This window comes from Octopus sinensis, linkage group LG4, assembly GCF_006345805.1.
Source record: "Octopus sinensis linkage group LG4, ASM634580v1, whole genome shotgun sequence".
NCBI lineage: Eukaryota > Metazoa > Mollusca > Cephalopoda > Octopoda > Octopodidae > Octopus > Octopus sinensis.
In genome coordinates this window covers 147,513,151-147,534,855 of record NC_043000.1, presented here as the reverse complement: position 1 = coordinate 147,534,855, position 21,705 = coordinate 147,513,151, and the positions used below count along the sequence as shown (strand labels likewise).

General features: G+C 37.0%; 2 protein-coding genes across 7 annotated transcripts in view; one reads left to right on the top strand and one right to left on the bottom strand.

Annotated features, from left to right (window-relative positions):
* Positions 1-404, bottom strand: part of LOC115210282 (E3 SUMO-protein ligase PIAS2) — a 150,395-nt gene extending 149,991 nt beyond the window's left edge. For all 6 annotated transcript variants that reach the window (XR_003881433.2, XR_004998907.1, XM_029778780.2 and 3 more), the window contains exon 1: positions 260-404. Coding sequence is in view for 4 of the 6 variants with exons in the window: in XM_029778780.2 (XP_029634640.1) it covers positions 260-283 (24 nt within the window). In the remaining 2 variants the exon portion in view is untranslated. The remainder of the gene's footprint in view (positions 1-259) is intronic.
* LOC115210283 (NADH-quinone oxidoreductase subunit B 2) overlaps positions 209-21,705 on the top strand; it is a 36,806-nt gene continuing 15,309 nt past the window's right edge. The window contains exons 1-3 of the mRNA XM_029778787.2: positions 209-364; positions 6,547-6,664; positions 10,867-11,008. Coding sequence (XP_029634647.1) covers positions 349-364; positions 6,547-6,664; positions 10,867-11,008 — 276 coding nt within the window. The 5' untranslated portion in view covers positions 209-348. The remainder of the gene's footprint in view (positions 365-6,546; positions 6,665-10,866; positions 11,009-21,705) is intronic.

Sequence of the window (21,705 nt, the reverse complement as noted above, 5' to 3'; positions counted from 1 at the left end):
TTGCCAAAGCTTAACTTAACACTGGCTACTACTACTACTACTACTATTACTACTACTATTACTAACACCACCACGACTAATGAATACATACATACATACAACACTTTCTTTGTGGGGGTCCAGCGCCGTGGAGAAACGATAACCGACGAAAACGTTCAGAGATCGAGCGAAAGGAACGAACATTGCAAACACGCTTTTCATTCAAAGCTAACAGGAAAGAAAACATGTAGAGAAGCGTAAAAGAAAAATCATCACAAACCTTCAAGTCTTGCGCGTCCGCCATTTTAGACCCAATACTTTTTTCTTTTACCGGAAGTGCCTCGTTCTGGAGATTAGTGCAAGGGCAAGATGGCGACCGTCAGAGGTGAGTCTCTCCTCGCATTTAATTCATCACCTTTAATTGCCTCCGATTTTTTCCCTATTTCATCGATAATTCATCGAACTTGCCAAACGTACACTCACTTATGTTAATGCAAAATTTTTTTTTTCCTGACCGCTTTTAGCTTATTTCGTTACATAAAATAATATCTGTGTACACGAACGTCATTGAAAAAAGTGCGTTTATAATGCAAATGTTATTGAAACGACTTCACAGTTTGGTTGCGATCAAGTTTATGTAACTCTGCAATAGATACAGCGAGTATTCATGTATTCATGTTCGGTAAAATCATATTTGAAATTTATAAATTGATTCCAATTTTGGAATTTTTTAAAGCATGGCATCACAATCTCTAATGACATTGTTTTGATAAACTTTTTTTCCTCGATGCGATGTTATTTACATTTAGTATAACCACGACTTCGTTAAAGCATTTGTTAAAGCATTTAATTAGTAACGTTTTAGCTAACGAATTAGCTCCTACTTGAATGTTTTTCAGTTTTAAATATTCTCTGCACATGCTGAATTTGAATACTGCTTGTATTTACTTTGCCTCTCATTGTTCTGATAAAATATATTTAATCGATTATACCTACCTCATCTCCTACAAATATTTTCACCTGTACCTCGTCAGTGGCAATATATTTAGATACATCAAGGACAGTTATAACAATAGAATGTCGAATTTATATACTTCATTTGTTACTAGTTTGGTAAATCATTCTGCAAAGTTCAAATCTTTTAAAGGTCATCTTGGCTTTTCATTGCACCAGTGTCAATTGCGGCATACCTATACAACTGTGCTCCAACCTCATCGACTTTGTTTCCTCATAACTTTCAGAGAAAAAGGACACTTGTTGCCTTCACACCTCCGATGAAATCTTGACAATTTCTCTGCTGCATGTTAGCCAAATTCAAACGAGAATTGTTTTGAAAATAAGTTTTGAGATGCCAAGCTACTTACTCAGTTGAAGATAATTGTGAGAACGAATGAGCAGTGTATTTGATTTTTTCCGTATAAAATTGACTATAGGATTTTTAAAAAGAGCAGGTTTTGGAAGAATTTCTGAACTTAAACCCAAACATTACTAAGAATCATTACTAACCAAATGGTTAGGTGTTTAACACTAAGGATCCGTAGTCCTGCTTCAAAGCTACTCTCTATTCAGGAATCTATCCTGATTTTTGGAAACATGTTATAAAATATCCCATCATCAAACAAGGAAGACTCTGTCCCTGTCAATTATCAGCCTGTCACTCTCACTTTCCACATCTTAAAATTGATGAGAACAATAGTTATGTAACCTCCAGTCTCCTAAATTTCTCTCATATCAGCCTTCAGTACAGTTTACATAAACCCATATTTTAGAAACTTATAAAAGCACTGCTGTTGCACTTGACATCAGCAAAATATTGATCATGTCTGGCACAAAACAGTCTCATTGCCAAGTTTTATCTGTCTCTTGAATTGAAAACATTTCTGTCAAACTGTGATGTTGTGGTGTACTGACAGGGCTCCCTGATACATAGTCTATCAACTCTAATGCATTCAGGATTTGATCTCTCTTTCCTGTACATTACAACCTATTGTAATCTCTAACAACACTCACTCTTCCCAAACCATCTGTATTACCCTCATATTACCTAAACACCACATGTCAAATTGCACTGCCTCCATAAACAGATATGTGGAAAGCAGTCTCCGATAGGAACATAACAATTTCATCTCCTTTAACAGCACAAAAAACACAATCTCTGACCAATGACAAAAACAACCTTATACCTCACCCTTTCTAGTCTTGAACAATGAGTGCTTAAAACCCTCCAAACCGCTACAAATGCTTCTTTTGTTTTTTTACTTGTTTGAGTCATTATACTGCAGCCATTCTGGGGCACCACCTTGAAGAATTTGTCGTAGGAATCAATCCCAGTACTTATTTTTTAAAGCTTGTTACTTATTATATCAGTCTCTTTTGCTGAACTGCTAAGTTATAGGAATGTGAACACCCCAACACCAGGTGTCCAGCAGTGGTGGGGTTCAACACACACACACAAATATATATGTATGTATAGAAACACTGCCAGATCAGACTGGGCCTGGTGCAGCCTTCGAGCTTGCCAGACCCCAGTTGAACCGTCCAACCCATGCTAGCATGGAAAGCGGACGTTAAACGATGATGATGATGATGATGATACACATACACACAGTGGGCTTCTTTTAGTTTCCATCTACCAAATCCATACACAAGGCTTTGGTCAGTCCGAAGCTATAGTAGAACATACTTGTCGAAGATGCCATGTAGTTGAGAAGTGAACTTTTTATCACACAGCCACAGTTGATCTTTGCTAAACAGATCCAATTTATTTAATTTCTTCTACCTGGGCTTGAAGTTGTTATAGCTTTTTACATAATTTTGCACCTCCTGTTGATTACTTGCTTTCTTTATGCTATTTTCAAATTACTGGTTAAGGATTTCTGGATAACAAATTCAAATGGTAATTGTAAAGACATCAGTGCTGGTGTCACGTAAAAGCACCGTTTGAGCGTAGCAGTTACTAGCGTCGCCTGACTGGCGTCCGTGTCGGCGACATGTAAAAGCACCAACCGATCGTGGCCGTTTTCCACCCTGCGCTGGCTCCTGTTCTGGTGGCATGTAAAAAACACCTACTACACTCACAGAGTGGTTGGCGTTAGGAAGGGCATCCAGCTGTAGAAACACTGCCAAATCAGACTGGAGCCTGGTGCAGCCTCCATGGCTTACCAGACCCCGGTCGAACCGTCCAACCCATGCTAGCATGGAAAATGGACGTTAAATGATGATGATGATAAGTCATTTGTCTGTCATGCTCTTGGTAACTACATAATCCATTTGTAACACATTACAAAGATGCAGTTAACAGGATAAACAGAGCATATATTATGGCATTGTTCTGTGTTTTCTGACATCCTTTGTGGAGATTTTTTTCTTCTTGAAATAAATATTTTTAGATGCAAAAAATCTCTCTCACTGTTTAGTTTATATAAAATTGTTGCAATCAGTTGAAATAGCACAAATCTAATTGTGTAAATACAGTAAAAAATATTTTTAAAAAGTGGTGGGGTGAAGTGCTGACAGAAAGAAGTGGTTGAAAGGCAAGTTCCTGAAATTCTTTGAGATTGAAACTGCAGCATTGTACAATATCTTATTTTCATTGATGTTGATCTTTTTACCATTTCAGCCGTGAGGACCAACATCCTGATATCTGACTTCATTTTTGCCACATTTTACTTACTCATCCTTTTCCATGGGTTTCTTCCCTCTTCCAAGAGCATAAGGCATTTATTTCTCCATCTGTTACCACTCCTAAACATCACCTCTCTACACAGTGCAGTTTTTTTTTCCTGCATGCATCATCTCTCAGTTCACTTGTGCTCTTTCTTTCATACATGCTAATAGTACAAGTACACCAAGCCTCATTTCTCTCCAGCATCCATAAAACTTACATATATTCAGCCTCCCACTTAACCCTTTAGTGTTTAAACCGGCCATATCCGGCCCAAATATTCTATGTTTTATATTCAAATGGTGATATCTAGCCTCTCACACCTAACCTACATTGACATTCTAAAAATAAACAATCACATCACTGAAACCTCAAAAGCTATAAGATAATGCAGAATTAATTAAAATTTATTTGAGTAAAAAAATATTACATTTAACAGAGTAATCTGAACACTAAAGGGTTAATTTATGTTTCATGTTACCTGTTTTTTTTGTTATTGTTTTTTTTCTTGAATATTACAGAAATGCTTTTTACACACAAATAACAGCACTTTCTTGCTATTAGAAACATACCTTTAAAGGTGACTACTGTCATCAATATTTTAAAGTACTTCAAATTCTTTGAAGCACAGCAAATGAACCATTATTATCAAATGTCCAATTATATTCAACTGGAATTTGGGCATGGATCCTATAGAAGAAACTTAAGGTATCATTGTGAATGTTGGTTTTTACAACAGAAAACATTTTTTCTGATTTTTGCAGAGAATACAAGAGGAAAAGGAAAAGATTAAGGAGGGAAGAAAACTGGCGAAATTTTGTCAACCATTTGTGCATGATATAAATATTCAATCTAGTGAACATTATAGTACAATTCCTAAAAGAAAAGGAAGCATTTTATAGTATCAGATTTCTGTAGAAGATTCTTTTATATAGATGTTCTTAACTTATCATTTTATATTGTCTTACATGAACTCAGATTGTCACAGTCTGTAGTTTTGGAGAAAAACATTTGGTAATGTTTTTCTAGAATGGCATAGTCTTTTTTTTTTTTTTCTTATGTTGTTGACTTTGAAGCTGGTTTAGCCAACAAATGCTACAACAATCAATTATTGAATTTTTTGCTGCTGATGTATTTATAGTGACAGTCTTAGAACACCCAAAAGACACTATGTACAGCAAAACTTTCATTGGTTTATAAAAGATGATTTGCATTTTTGAATAAGAAAATCACTATCAGTTTCCAATAGCAAAAATAGTTTCTGGAAATGTTTCCTGTGCTGTGACAGACTGGTATTTTATTGCAAATGAAGAAATTAATCTGAACCTAAGCCTGTATTTCAAAGTCTTTGTGCATCATGAATATGCTTTTAGTAATTCATATATCTTGAATGTATGTGAGTGATGACAGTGTTAGTATATGCTAGAGTTAACTTTAAATTGACTAGATTTGGGGTTTGTTCTTGGATGTGAAGTCAGAATTTCTTGTGAAGAAACATAGCTCTTAGCCTAAAACAAACTTCACATTTATCTACAAGGAAATGTCTTTAATAGGGTATCACATTCTGTAATCTGATGGATTCTAAGGAAGCTTGAGTTAGGTGAAGCATAGTTAAAATATAACAGCTACAATATACCATCATGCAACCTGCAAGAAATACTATCTTGAAAGAGAAGGAACACATTTTGGATAACATAGTCCTCAATACACTGTGTGAAAAATCAAGATGTAATGGTCATAGCTGGAATGCCTTTGATCAAAGGTCAGGTGAATCAATGCTGCTCTGAGGCTTGGTGACAACAACCCATGATAGAAGAAATTTGGAGTTGTTCTTTGTGCTAAATAATTTACATGTATATACGCATACTTAGATACTTTACTAATGCAAAAGCTAGATGGTATGAAACTTGCTCAATAAGTTTGGTACTGTGTAACAGAGAAATATATATGTTGAGTTTAGGAGGGGTTGAGAAACGAGCTGAGTATATGCAATTGTATGTCTACTGTGAATTTACAAGAAAAGTTGAGTGAAAGATTATTGGAAAATGAATAGCTGAATATCAAGTCATGTAGGAAAGTGACTAAGCCAGTAGTCATTTTATAATGTTATAGATGATAAACATTGAGTGAAAATGTGTCATAAGGTGGTAGGTTAGGAGTGTAGCAGAAGTAGAGGCTGACCACATGATTGATACTAAATAGTGAAATTAGGGACAATTAAACATGTACTCAGTTGCAAACTTGTGTAACTCTGACATTAAAAATTATATGGGTGTAAGCATGGCTATGTGGTTGAGAAACTTGGGTCCAGTCTCACTGCATGGCACCTTGGAAAAGTATTTCTAATAACCTGGGGCTGACCAAAGCTCTGTTAGTGGATTTGGTAGATGGAAACTGAAAGAAGCCTTTTGTGTAAATATTTATGTATGTGTGTACATGTAAAGGGGTGTGTTCTCTTGAATAGACACCACATGATGGTTGTAAATGGGCATCACCATCATATAAAATAATGCTGTTCATTTCCAATTTTCTGTAAAAAAAAAAACTTGTCAGACTATATGAAGATATTACCTTACTTGGAAACCAGTAAGGGTTGGCTACAGGAAGGGTATCCAGTAATAGAAAATTTGCCTCAATCAATCCCGTCTGACCCATGTAAACACTGAAAAGTAGTCGTTACAACAATGATTATGATGGAGTGGTTGGCGTTAGGAAGGGCATCCAGCTGTAGAAACATTGCCAGATAAGACTGGAGCCTGGTGCAGCCTTCTGGCTTCCCAGATCCCCGGTCGAACCGTCCAACCCATGCTAGCATGGAGAACAGATGTTAAACGATGATGATGCAGAGTTTTTTTTTTTTTTTGCTGTAATTTTCATGATATTTTTCTTCTTTCTCTTTTTAGTTTTGAAACTAGGCGGGTGTTTTAACCGCCTTGCATTATCAACAAGAAGGTCGCCACTACTTAGTCAATGTAGACTTTTAATGCAAAAGAGTGAAGAACAGAAAAGAGATAATTTAAGGTAACTTTTTTTAACATTTGTTGGAGTGTTTTCACTATTTATATTGAAATTAAGGCAGCAAACTGGCAGAATCATTAGCATGCTGAGCAAAATGCTGAGTGGCATTTTGTCTGTCTTCATGCTTTGAGTCAACTTTGCTTCTCATCCTTCATTGCTCGATAAAATAAGTACCAGTTGAACACTAGGGTTCATATAATCGACTTACCCCCTTCCCTGAAATTACTGGCCTTGTGCCAAAATTTGAAACCAATATCTATATAGAAATTCTGGGGTTTTTTTTCTATCAGGTTTTCCTATTTTTAATTCAAAATTTTTGAATTAGAACTGATTGAATAAATCTACAAAATGTTTCATTTTGGAATATGAAACTTATAACAACCGTTTTTGCTTATAATAACCAATATGTCTTGTAAAGGTTTATAACTATTCCAAATTAGGTAAATTGACATGCTTATAATTGTAGAATCAATTCATGGATGCAACAAAATAAATAATCAGATTCACTTATGATTAAGTATCATGATTCTGATTGTTTAAATACTAAATTACTGTTCCTTTAACTTTCCAATTTCATTATAGAGTGTCAGGCTCACAACCATGAGGTTGTGAGTTTGATTCCTGGACTGGGCTGTGTGCTGTGTTCTTGAGCAAGACGCTTTATTTCATGTCGCTCCAGTTCACGCAGCTGTAGAAATGAGTTGCAGTGTCACAGGTGCCAAGCTGTATCAGCCTTTGCCTTTCTCTTGGATATCATCAGTGGCGTGAAGAGGGGAGGCTAGTATGCATGGGCGACTGCTGGCCTTCCATGAACAATCTTGTTTGGACTTGTGCCTTGCAGGGGTACTTTCTAGATTCAATCCCATGGTCATTCATGACTGAAGGGGATCTTTACCCTTATTCTTTAATTTATCTCACATTAAAGACTGATGTATTGTAAACCTCACCAACTCATGGTAACATGGGAAAAATGAATGTAGAACATCATTATGTGAGCAATGATACTGTCACTCTTTTTGTCTTGTCCTCTAATTTCACCACCTCCAGTAGTCTCGGTCACTAAAAGGTAAATATTTTTAAGTGCTTGACAGCCTGCAAATAAACCTCCATTACAAATTCTGTTGTGTTTTGGGTCATGTTTACTTTGTTGTTAGAATGTTATATTACCATTAGAAGATTCAAGTTGTTTGTCATATGCTTTTACTGATATTAATAATTCATCATTTCCATTGTTCCAGTTATGAAATGTTGACTGCTCTTCAGAAGCCTTCACTTTGTTTACTGGTTATCAGACTGTTTAAACTGGTGTTCCAGTTGTGATAACCAATCAAAGATAGTCAAAGTCTTGGCAATATCTTTCGCTTTGGAAACCACTGCAAATATACTATCTTCTTTAATGGAATGGTGAATGGCTTTAAACTGGATATATATCCAATTGCAGATAAATTTTGGAAGCTGGCATTCAGGATAGTGACTTTTTCTGATTCATCTGAATTTTTTTTTAAATAGCTTCCCCCGTGCCGGTGGCACGTAAAAGCACCATCCGTTCGTGGCCGTTTGCCAGCTCCGTCTGGCACCTGTGTGGGTGGCACGTAAAAAGCACCCACTACACTCATGGAGTGGTTGGCATTAGGAAGGGCATCCAGCTGTAGAAACACTGCCAGATCTGACTGGGCCTGATGCAGCCTTCCGGCTTCACAGACCCCAGTTGAACCGTCCAACCCATGCTAGCATGGAAAGTGGATGCTAAATGATGAGGATGATGATGATGATGAGCTGAAGACCTAAAGTTTATTTACTTTGTCTAAAGACAGGTCTTACTTCATCACAATTTTGGTGGGATTTATTTCCCTGTGTTCAGGAATATTTATTTATGGAATACTGTAGGACTCCATGAACATTATTTCAGAGTGCAATATTTCTTCACTTACCAATCTAAATATGAGAAAGCTAAAGTTAGGCTGCCGTTTGTGGAAAGGAACCAATCAACCAAGGTTCTTAAAAATAGCATAGGCAAATCATTTCTTATTTGCACCATGAAATTTCAGGTAAAATCCTTTTCCAGGAGATGCAATAAAAGGCAAGCATCAGAGTAACTAGATCCATTACATCAAATACTGATTACTTTCATTAAGATTGTTGCTGTATGAATGTATATCATATTTATAAATCCTTAAATCTTTAAAAATGTTTTAGCCGAAGGCCGCAACCATGCTGGGGCACCTTAGCACAGGTTTGCACACATTGTGTCAACAGCCATATTGTACATGGAAGCAAATCAACTGTTTGCCTCAGTAGATTGTAAGATAACCTGGGTATTATGGATAGATGAAAAAGGAATTTTGATTCTGCACTCGTATAAATCATACATCCCACACTTCAATTTCAATGTATTTATCCATTAGTTTTCTTATAAAAAAAATATAATTTCTGAATTCATTCTTTTCTACTCTAGGCACAAGGCCCGAAATTTTGGGGGATGTGATCAGTTGATTAGATCGACTCCAGTATGCAACTGGTACTTAATTTATCGACCCTGAAAGGATGAAAGGCAAAGTTGACCTTGGCAGAATTTGATATAAAGACAGATGAAATACCACTAAACATTTTGACCAGCATGCTAACATTTCTGCCATCTCACCACCTTCTAAATTCATTATGGGCTGCATATAGTGGTATTTGTACCCAACATATCTGTCCTACTGTTAAGATCCTACTCTAGAGAATGGAGGCTAAATACTGTGTTATCATTGATTGAGTTTAAATTTACTCAGACTCAGATAAATTTGATCTAATAGATTGCACTGAAAATACTGTAGTGTTTTATTACAGTGTTTTGTAATTTCCACAGAAGACCTTTATTGTGTTGACTATGTGGTGTATATGTAGGAGAGATAAGCAAATCAGTTTATATTTGGTGGGTGAAGAGTTTGATGGTGAAAACTACCCGTAGCTGGGAGGAGTGATGAAATCAGATCCAAAAAGATTGGCCATATGAATAAGATGAAACACATTGGAAGATGCCATAGAGCAGACCTCTAAAACCAAATTTTAAAAAAGAGTTATAATGATCTTAAGATAATTAAAATAATCTAAACAATGAATTTTTGATGATCTGAATAAATGAGCTGGTTTTAGTTCAGAGTTGTGAATCACGTATCAAAATATTTGACCCCATGGATGAAATGATCAAAACAAGTGGCATTATATAGTGCTGTAGACTTATTAACTGGTGCCAATATAGAAATATAGATGAGGAAGGGCAGCTGTATAAATCATGCTAGAGCAAACAGTAGAGCTTGGTGCAGTCCTCTGGTTCACCATCTGTCAAACCATCCAACTGATGCCAGCATAGAAAACAAGCATTAAATGATGATGATGTACTGAAAATCTATTATATCGAAGCAAGCCCCACCACCTCCATAAGAGGGGATACTAGGCTAACTATTGAAAGTTCCTAGCATTCCACATTGTACCATGGAAACGTCAGCTGTTTGCTGATATGACCCATGATAGTTGGGCTACTGGGCTATCTCACTATGAAAGCATGCTGTTCTTTTAGAAGAAAACCAACCATTATATCTAGTAGTATTAATCTCCAGATAGCTAAATAGCCCCATCCCAACATTAAACCACTTATTATTCTGTTAGAAGTAAGAAGAAAGGAGTGTTAAAACCAAACTGAACAGGGTAGTAGGGACTTTGTTCAAAGTCTCCCTTGACCTCAAGTGGCCTGAACTCTTTACATTAACACCACCCTGTACATAACTACATGTCCCCCTACATGGCCTTCCTTTTTTGCTTTTGAGCCAAAAATTAACTAACTAACTAGGGACCCTGCTACCTGTGATGTGATTGAATGTCCTTTTCTATTCAGCCAATTGTGAAGGAAAGAAGCAAACAAACAAATGGAAACAATGCAGCAAAGAGAAGATTCTTTCATTTTGTCGAAGTTGAGAGCACTCTTTAGTCTTGTGGTGGTATGGGGTGTAACCACTTTAGTACCAGTGTTACATAAAATGCACCCAGAGCTCTGCAAATTGATTGGCATTCAATAATCATTGTTGTTTGTGTGAATTACTTGATTCAAATTTAGATCCTTAGAATATTTATTTGAATTAAGCATTGTCATTAATTTATTTCCTATGAAGATTAATACACAGAAAATAATTTTTTATTTATTTTTGTATATTTATCTCTTACAGTTTGGTGCCTTCTTGCCAGCAAAGTACAGTTCCGGCACCGGCACCAGCAAAACGTCAGACTGTATCTCCCTTTCAGAACCCCGTTGATAAAGTTGACTATGTCCTTGCTAGATTAGACGATCTTTTGAATTGGGGCCGAAAAGTAAGAAATATTCCTTTTTACTTCTCTCTCTCTCTCTATCTCTCACAGTAAACATTATCTTTTCAGTTGGTATACTTCATGTTCATGTGCTATATATTTGCATACACACACACACACATCTTGTCTTTTACCAGTTCCAGTGATTGGACTGCAACCATACTGGGGCATCACTTTGTAGGGTTCAGTCAAACAAATCAGCGACAATATTTTTTTTTATGCCTGGTACTTATTCTGTCATTCTCTTTTGCTGAACTACTAAGTTAAAGGGATGTAAACAAACCAATACCTGTTGCCAAGCAATGGGTGGGAGACAGATATATAAATATATATATTCTTTTACTTGTTTCAGTCATTTGACTGTGGCCATGCTGGAGCACCACTTTAAATGGTTTTAGTCAAAGAATCACAGGCACAAAATAATATATATATGTACCCCAGCATGGCCACAGCCTCAGGGCTAAAACATATAAAAGAAGATATATATATATATATATACGATAGGCTTCTTTCAGTTTCCGTCTACCAAATCTACTCACAAGGCTTTGGGCAGCCCAAGACTATAGTAGAAGACACTTGCCCAAGGTGCTACGCAGTGGGACTGAACCTGGAACCATGTGGTTGTAAAGCAAGCTTCTTACCACACAGCCACACCTATATAATAATCATTGCTTTATGTCCATTTTCCATGTTGGCATGGATTGTATGGATCATTGTTGTCAGAATCAGCATATATTCAAGGGGTATGCTCAACTAAACAGGTGTGGACCCTTCATCTTGCTCACATATTATTTTTTGCTCAGTTTCCATGCTTGGATGCCCTTCTTAATATCAACAATTTTACAGAATGTGCTGATTTTTTTTTTTTTCTTACTAGAAAGGTGTTGGGTACATGCCAAAACTAAAAGGGTCCTCACAAAATATTCTTTACAGAGTGTACAGTGTGCATATTTTTATAAAGCCACCACTTTTGACACAGCTAAAGGGACTTCAGAACCCCATGTCTCTCCTTGTTCACCACTGTCTTTACAGGGTGAGAAACATGAGTGAACAAGGCATGATGGTGATGGGGAAATAAACGACAAGTACCTGGTATTTTGAAATAAGTATATATTTACAAGGCAACATGACTAAGATGACAGGGAGATGTCAGAGGTCTGGTACTCAGACAGTAGAGTAATGACAGAGGCTCAGGATGTCTGAGAAAATAGAAATGTGAGTATGCCAGCAGACAGATTGACATGGAGTGATGACAGGCAGTACAAAAGAGGAGGGTAGAGTGAGCTAGATACAAGTGATCCAATGTAGCCAGCTATTCATAGATGAGATGGGTCAGAGAAGTTGATTGAGAAGGGTGGTGGCATGGCAAATGGAAAGCAGGTGTAGTTTTGTGCCATTTGAGAGATTACAGATGAAAGAAGACAGAGAGGTGTTTTGTAATGTAGATACATGAATACTCCTGCTGGGAAAGAAAGGAGAGTGAGTTAGAGAGTAAGTTAAAGAGAGATGATGATGATGATGGCAAAGATGTTGAGGCATGCTCTTGAGGAACTCTGGAGGTAGTGAGAATATGTGAGGGCTTGGGCTGGATGAAGCCTTGTTCACTCATGTTTCTCACCCTGTAAAGACTGGTGAACAAGGAGAGACATGGGGTTCTGAAGTCCCTTTAGTTGTGTCAAAAGTGGTGGCTTTATAAAAAATGCACACTGTACACTCTGTAATGATGAAGAGAAATATAGGATAGGCTTGGAGGTGAGGGGTAGATATGTGAGGGCCTAGATGAAGTGTATTTTGGATTTGTATGATTTATTCCTGAAATCGTCTCACTATGAGAAATTAAAGAATTAGTTATAAGTAGACTCCTATACCTGACAATAAGGTCTTTGAAGGGTTCCACAGGCAATACAAGCTATGCTCAGAAATTTAGTGTGCAGGCAGGGGTCAGCCAGGATCAATTCACAGTCCCCCTCTGTTCATTATAGTCCTCCAAGTTACAACAAATGGGTTTAAAATCAGCTGTTAGTAGGAACACCTATATACTGATGACTTAGTTCTTACAACTGAATCTGTAGTAGATTTAGATAAATTCAGGACCTGAAAGCAAAACCTAGAATTGAGAATCCTTAGTGAAAATTCAGTGATGGCTGAAATATTAGTAAATACCAAGAAGACAGGTCTCTGCATTATGCATGACCATTTCCTGTCAGGGAATTTGTCATGCTCAATGCCTATAAAAGGTGTAGGCAAGAATTTCATATGATGTACACAGTATAAACGATGCACAAAATGTCAGACTTACAGAGTAGGCAGACCTCATGTGCAGCAGGTGTACAGGAGCAGTATGTACCAGGTGCACACACAGTAAATTTTCTTAAATATTCAGATGACAACTTAATAGTTTATAGCTAGCTTGGCTGGCTTCTGTGCCGGTGGCACGTTAAAAGCTCCAACCGATCGTGGCCGATGCCGGACCCCCCCTGGCACCTGTGCAGGTGGCACGTAAAAAGCACCCACTACACTCGCAGAGTGGTTGGTGTTAGGAAGGGCATCCAGCTGTAGAAACTCTGCCAGATCAGACTGGAGCCTGGTGCAGCCCCTGGCTTCCCAGACCCCAGTCAAACCGTCCAACCCGTGCTAGCGCGGAAAATGGACATTAAACGATGATGATGATGATTACATAGGTGACCCGATTTGTAATGAGGGGCATGTTTTGAAAGCATAGAAGCCAGAGGAAGAACAGGTTCAAAAAGTTCAAGGAGTTACCTTTGCTAGTAACAAAGGGTTTCTCACTTTCAGAGTGAAGGGCAGATTGTATGATGCTTGTATGCAAAGTATGATACTGAATGATAACAAGATATGAAACTTGAGTATAGCTGATTTGTAAAAACTAAAGGGAAATGAAGCAAGCATGCTCTATTGAGTGACTAAAGTGAGAGTGCATGTATGGCAGTATACAAATGAAGTGAAAAACTGGAATAAAAGTAATCATATTTAGTGCGTAAGAGAGATGTCACTGGTACAGACTTGTGATGGAGGGTGACAGTTGTTTAAAAAAAAGTATCACACACAAAGTGAATGAACCCTAGGGAAGGGAGAAGCTGAGAAACACTTGAGACTAAGTGGTCTTGAAATGTGTATCACACAGAGAGGATGACAAAAGCCCATGTTTGACAACATACAGTACTGGAGGAGACCCAACCACTTGTGCAAGCATGATGAATAAGGTGTTGAAAATGGTAGTAGTGATTAATACTGGGACACATAATATATATTTTCTGTCAAATCTACATCTACTTTCTAGCCTGCCTCTTTGATACTCTCTCATCTCTATCACTCACCCTCTCCTGTTCACTATATTATGCTACTGGTGGAACTAAGAATTGCTGTGGATCTTTTCTACTCCCTCTACAATACTCCCTGTGTAACCCAGTTATTATTGTTCTTGTCAGACACTCATTTTTCTAATACTCACTTTCACTTTCATCACTGTACCATACCATCCTTGTGATGAAGGATGGTATTGGACTTACTTATATCCAGTCTCCTCTCTTCACCATTCTTGTTATTCTCACTCATCACGAAGTCTATATATAAGAATAGTATTGGGTCTGTTTGTTCTCAATATGCTATTGTAAATTCTGTACTGCCAGTCATCACTTTGTCTTCTTCTTTCTGTCACTTGTTATTGACATCCTTTACTCACTCTTACTATTGTTCACCTTTGATATATCCATCACTCTATTCTGGGCATACCCTTACTTCTTTCATCCACCCTTGCAGGTTCTTCTGTTTTGGCTGTGTCTTCTATTCACGTTAGTCATGTTGCCTTCAGCACATCTTACACTACTAAGGATTCTTTAATATCATAAGGTACAAGACAAATTCATTTGTTCATGGTGTAAAGTAGTTGACAATTGAGTGGAAACAACATAGGAGCAAGAGGATCCTTTAGTCTTGTTGAGAATAGGACACTTTCTAGTGATGGTCCCACAATAAAATACACCCAGCACTCTCTGTAAACTGGTTGATGATAGCAAGTGCATCCAGCAATAGAAATCATGCCAAAGATGAGGCATAGTTCTCCAACCTATTTAGAGGGGCAGTAACTCTCAATAAGAACTGATTTGGATTATAGTGACTCTGGAAAGCAGATATAAAATATCGTGAAACTTTTATATTGCAACTCAGAGCACTGGACATTATTCTGGATTATGCCAATCTCAGTTAACATCAAAGGTGAATGCATTCTTTTCATTTGCATTGTTGTTAAGTTTGAGAAGCTTGCTTCACAACTATGTGATCTCAGGTTCAGTTCCGCTGCATGGTACCTTGGGCAATGTCTTCTGCTATAGCTCTGGGTCAACCAAAGCCTTTTGAGTGGATTTGATAGACAGAAACTGAAAAAAAGAGACCCATCATGTATTATAGATATATACTCAGGGAGTAGCATCCTTGCCTTCCTGGTAGAGGCCTTGGTCTCAGGACCACTCATGTCTAGAAACTGAGGTTAGGGGTAAGCAAGGGCATGCTCCCCGTAGAAAACCAGCTCCCAAAAAAGCCTCATGATGGCAAGGGAGAATGGGCACTAGCCAGCCCAAAGGTTGAGATGGGCTGCACCTGCCTACTTCAGTTGCTTTGACATTGAGGTAGATCCAGCCACCCCTATTAACGGGAACAAAACCCAGATTTGAAGCACTGGATGATGGTACACATACACACACACACACGTGTTTTTTGCTATAGCACTAGGTATACTAGTGCCTTGCGAGTGAATTTGGTAGATGGATTTTAGGTAAGGTCTTGCATTCTGTTTTCTAGCAGAGTGTACTAGGTGCATTTTACACAGCACCAGCACCACTGGTGCTTGTAGCAGAAATTATCCACTACCTCTCAAAAGCCTCCAGGGCATTTTAAAAAACTTATTTCCTATGTATCTGTAGATCTTCCTCTCCATGAGTCATAAGTTTCATCTTTTTCTAGAAGTCATCATACAGACTTATAATTACTTTTTGATTTATTACTTATCAGCACAATGTATCAAGTCTGATCTTCAGTTCATATGCCCAAGAGCCATCCCATTTTAATCATTATCTTAGATCTATGACAAATATGGTCTAAATAGTTATGGGAGTAACTTCTTAATCACACGATTTAATTTTCTCTGTCACATATTATTCCCATGTAAGACACTGCGTGCATTAATATTTTAGGCTATGTGGTTGCTGTTTTTTTCTCTCCCATATGAAGCCTTTTTAAAACAGCACTAACCACAACGAACATAGAGTACAAACTATAGCAACAGGAAAGAACTATTTAGTAAGAGCAAAACTTGTATTTCTGTTGATGTAAGAATGGAAATGAGATAATAAAATTGTGAAGTAGTGAGGTGGGAAAAAGTACTGTATAATTACAGCTAGTTGAAAAGTTATCAGGTTCTTTGCTCTTGCACTTCTGACTTGAGCCATTAAAAACTCCACATCCTGCTCACATGTACTTAATGCTCCATAGCCTAAGATGAAAGCCTCAGTTATTTCATAGTAGAATGAATCTTTTGTCATTGAATTTCATTCTTAACGTCAAATACTCAACAGCTTAAGTTTTTCATGGGTTGAGTAATGCAAGTTATGCATTTTTATTTTTATTCAAGGATTTCTTGGATTTGACCCCTAAAAAATATACTTTTTATTTGAAACCAAAATGCTTGTTTTTGGATATGAACACAAAACCTTTGGGTCAGTGGTGTAGTCATGCAACCCAGGCATTTCCCTTTTAAGCAATTATTATGATATAGCTATTGAGCTATTAATTTGTTCATCAAGATTTACAAGGGAGCAAGATTTACAAGATTTACAAGGGAGCAAGATTGCCTAACAAATTGTGAACAGTTTGTATCCATCACCAATTCATTCCACCTAATTGTAATTAGGTTGTTGTTTGAACCAACTAAGCTCTGATCAAACAAAATATAATCAAAGACATTTCATTTGTGATCATCTAATCTTTTTCAATATCCAGGACAACATTATCCAATGTGACTTGAAAGGGATTTGGCTGTTATTTCTAGCAGATCAAATAACTGAGTAGAGCAGACATGGGCGACCTTTCTCAAGAAGCAGGCTACGTGAGACGAGGCTCATTTCAGGTGTGCTGCGCTATAAAAAAAACTAACCCTTTAGCATCCCAATTACTTTATGAAATGTTATGCTTATTTATTCACCTTGCATTGAATTAATCGTGTATTAATTTGTAGCATCATGATTTCAAATGATGTGATTGTTTACTTTTTAGAATGACATTGTAGAGGAGGTGTGAGAGGTCGGATCTAGCTGGTTTGAACTTAAAATAAGTAGAATATTCAGGCTGGGTATGGCCTGTTTAAATGCTAAAGGGTTAAAGGCAATTTTTTTGTTAGGCATCCCATTCAGAGAGTCTTGTGGTCCACAGTTTACCCATGACTGGCATGGAGCTTTCTTTGGCACAAGAAGGAAGTGAAGGGCAGTTTGACTGTTGTAAACAGTAGAGTCTATAATCAATAAACCTGTCACCAGCTTGCAGTACAGAGCTCATATGTCCCAGAAAGCAACAGGTAACTACTGAAATTTATCTTCTCTTGAATCAGGATGATGTTATCAGCAGTCTCCCAGTCTCACCTGATATGCTTATAGAATATTACTTATCCCTTTCATTACCCATGAGATTGGCATCTGTATTAGTGTGGGTTGAGTGTTTCTCTCTCTCCCTCTCTTACAAATTTTAATATTTGTATATCAATGTTAGTCACCACCTTAACTTAGATCTCTTTCAACTAACTAAACATGGTTTCTATTTACATGATTTATGTAAGCAGAGTAACGTACCTTGCCTGAGGATACAGCATAATGGCTGTGGGTTAATTTCCTGGCTTTGTCAACAGTAACACAGTACTTTAATTTCATACCCCTTTTTTTTTTTGATTTTTCAACAGTTTATTTTGTTGATAATAGCCACCTGATTTTTAGTCAGTGTCCTATATTTATTTATCTAAATAAGGAATTTTTTTATTAGTATTTAAATTTTTTTTTACAGTATTTAATTTTAGTGAAGCCCCATAAATGTCTGTGTTCAAACATTACAATAGCTTCTGGTCAAGCTAGCTACACTAATATGCATGCATCATTTTTACCTGACTAGCAACAGGTTCCATACAATTGGTTCTGTGTTGACATCGCAATTGTGTGGTTAATACTACAAAGAACATCCAGCTGTAAAAAGAATTGCTTCATTAAAAAAAAATGCATCCTTACTATGACACTTAGCAGTTTTCCAGAAGAGATCTTGCATATTCAATACCATCTATGAAATAGATAGATTCTTTCTTTCTTTCTTTTTCTTTTACTTGTTTCAGTCATTTGACTGCGGCCATGCTGGAGCACTGCCTTTAGTCAAACAAATCAACCCCAGGACTTATTCTTTGTAAGCCTAGTACTTATTCTATCGGTCTCTTTTGCCGAACTGCTAAGTTACAGGGACGTAAACACACCAGCATCGGTTGTCAAGCGATGTTGGGGGGACAATCACAGACACAAACATATACACACACATACATATATATATATATATATATATATATATAAATATATGGAACGGGCTTCTTTCAGTTTCCATCTACCAAATCCACTCACAAGGCTTTGGTCGACCCAAGGCTATAGTAGAAGACACTTGCCCAAGGTGCCACGCAGTGGGACTGAACCCAGAACCATGTGGTTGGTAAGCAAGCACTTACCACATAGCCACTCCTACGCCTATTTTGATATTTTTAAAGAAATCTTTGAATAATTTTTATAACTATTTTCAAAGTGCCATTGATCTCCCTTTGCAAAAGTGTACTTACATCCATGTGTGACTTGTTTGTTTTAAAACAGTGTGTCAGGTTTCAGAATTGAATGGTTTGTGACACATAAGCATACACTTATTTATGAAGTTATCCTACTCACTACATCAAGTGTGTTAGCACTCACTTCATACATATCTCTAGTTGACAATAGGCTCCATTCCTACTTTACTGATAAGTAGGTAGCTTTAATAAGGGAGAAAAGAAACCCATACCACTCATAGTATAAAAAAATAGCTTGAAATACTAAAATAATGTTTACATTCACTCACACACTAATAAATCTATATAGACTTACTGTCAGCAAATAACTAGGAAAATATTTGCTGTTGACCAAATCACTTATTGTCAATTAAATATTCATACCTTATCACAACATTGCAGTTTGCCTACCAATTTTTACACTACAAATATGTTAACCCTATGTAACTGAATCTATGCACGATCCCAAAATACATACAATACTGGACCCCAGTTAAAATGGCTCTCAAGGATGGTCCAAGCTATTTGTATATTCATTAAAACTGCTATAATTTTACTTGCTTTCAAAGAAAGTGACCTAAAAAGGCTTTCATATATTGAACCACTTGGCAAGCATATTTTGTGATATTCCATTTAATATATTAATTTTAAAATGCCTAATATTTATTATTACAGCTGTACAATATAGTTCATTTATTTGCCATAGCTCTATGCAACCTTCAGCAAGTTCTGTGGTGGATTCTTTTTGACCTTATATGACTGAGCCAGCAGTCCATAAAACATTTTGCAGTGTTGTCATTGCATAGCTTGCAAAATGTATTTTGGTGTTACAACCACATATTGATATTATGTTGCCAAAAGACTCAACAACAGCATTTCACTTAATTTTATAAATATGTTGCTGTGGCTTGATGAATAGAATTATTTTCCCTAGAAACATGTCTTGGAGTCTGCCAGTGGGAGACAATAAGCAAATATACTGTTTTTACCTTTTACCATAAGTGAGATTTTTTTTTCTCATAGTAACTGCAATGAATTTACCTTTAGAAGCTAAAATATGTCACAAACATATTTTAACGTTAATTTAGTACAACTTGTCTAATCATTGCTGTGTAGTTTATTCATTTGTTCACTGTACAGAATTAATTACAGGGTTAAAAGTGTATTGTCATCATTATTGTTTTAACCTCAACTTTTCCATGTTTGCATGGGTCAGACAAAAATTTGGTGAGACAGGTGTTGTACAGTTGGATGCCTTATTTTGTTGCCAACCTCTACCTCTTTCCAAGCAAAATAATATTTCCCCTTGTCCTTCAAATTGAAAGACACACACATGCATATACACCATTTCAAATGCTTACACACGCCCATGTGTGTGTGTGTGTGTGTGAATCAAATTCACTCACAAATCTTTTGTCAGCTCAGAACTATGGTAGAAGACTCTTGTCCAAGATGCAACACAGTGAAACTGAACCTGAAAGTACATGATTGCAAAGGTGACTGTTCTAAGATGAGGCTACAGCTTTAGAATCTGTCCAGGGTTGTCTCTCTACAGTATTTCCTACTAAGGAAGGCTAAGAAGCCAGAAACATGTCTTGGAGTCTGCCAGTGGGAGACAATAAGCAAATATACTGTTTTTACCTTTTACCATAAGTGAGATTTTTTTTTCTCATAGTAACTGCAATGAATTTACCTTTAGAAGCTAAAATATGTCACAAACATATTTTAACGTTAATTTAGTACAACTTGTCTAATCATTGCTGTGTAGTTTATTCATTTTCATATATAACATATAAACATTGTTTCTTCTTTATTGTACTGCTTTGTTAATGAGCTGAGAAAAAGTTACAATTAGAGCCATTTTACAGCACCAATGGGAAAAAATGGACTGAGAGCAAGGGCAACAGCAAAGGAAATTAATGATGTTGAAGGCTCGGCAACTGTACCTGATTTGTGTGGCACAAAATTGATTCAGATGTTTCAAGGAAGATGACATCTTCCTAGAAAACAATCCGAGGTCAGGGAAATCTTCTGTTGTAGAAAATGAGTCCTTGCTTGAACAACAGCAAAGCATAAGCACTCTTATATTGTTGGCAGAACTTGGTCCTTCACAAAGCACCATCAGTCAACACCTCTGTAAGCTTGGTCTTGTGAACAGATGCTGCCAAAAAGTTCCTCCTGAACTGACTGATGACCAGGCTCAATGATTTGTGAACATTTGCAAACAACTGCTAGCAAATCCTCGAGATGTCCACCTTTGGACAATGGCATTGAATTGTAATTGGGGATATGTTATTACAAGAGAGAAAGTTGTGATGGTATGAGCATGTATTGAGTAATAATGATGACTGCATAGAGAGGTTGTGCATTCCATGTTAATGGAACCCGTATAAGAAGGGTGGTGAGAAAAACATGGGGTAAAATGGTAAAGGCTGACCTAGAGATGCTGTATCTCATAGAGAAAATGACAAAGGATCATACTGACTGGCTATACATGCTGCTGCAGAACAATACAGCAACACATATCCTAACTAAAGGGTGATGTTAGAGGCTACAATATTTGTACTCTGCCAGGCCTACATTTGCTGCCCCCTCACCTTGTATTCTTGCCACCTATTGCTCATAATTATCTCCCCATCTTAGCCCATCATCTTTTCTCTCCTCACCACCTGTACTGACCACAATATACTCATCACTGCTCACTTTTACTAGATGTACTACACACACATGTACATAGCTGCATTAGTACATTATCTCCTTATCCAATACACTCTAACTTCAACATGCTGCACTGCCAGCCAACACATTCTCTCTTGCACCACCTATATTACTTTTAATACATCAATCA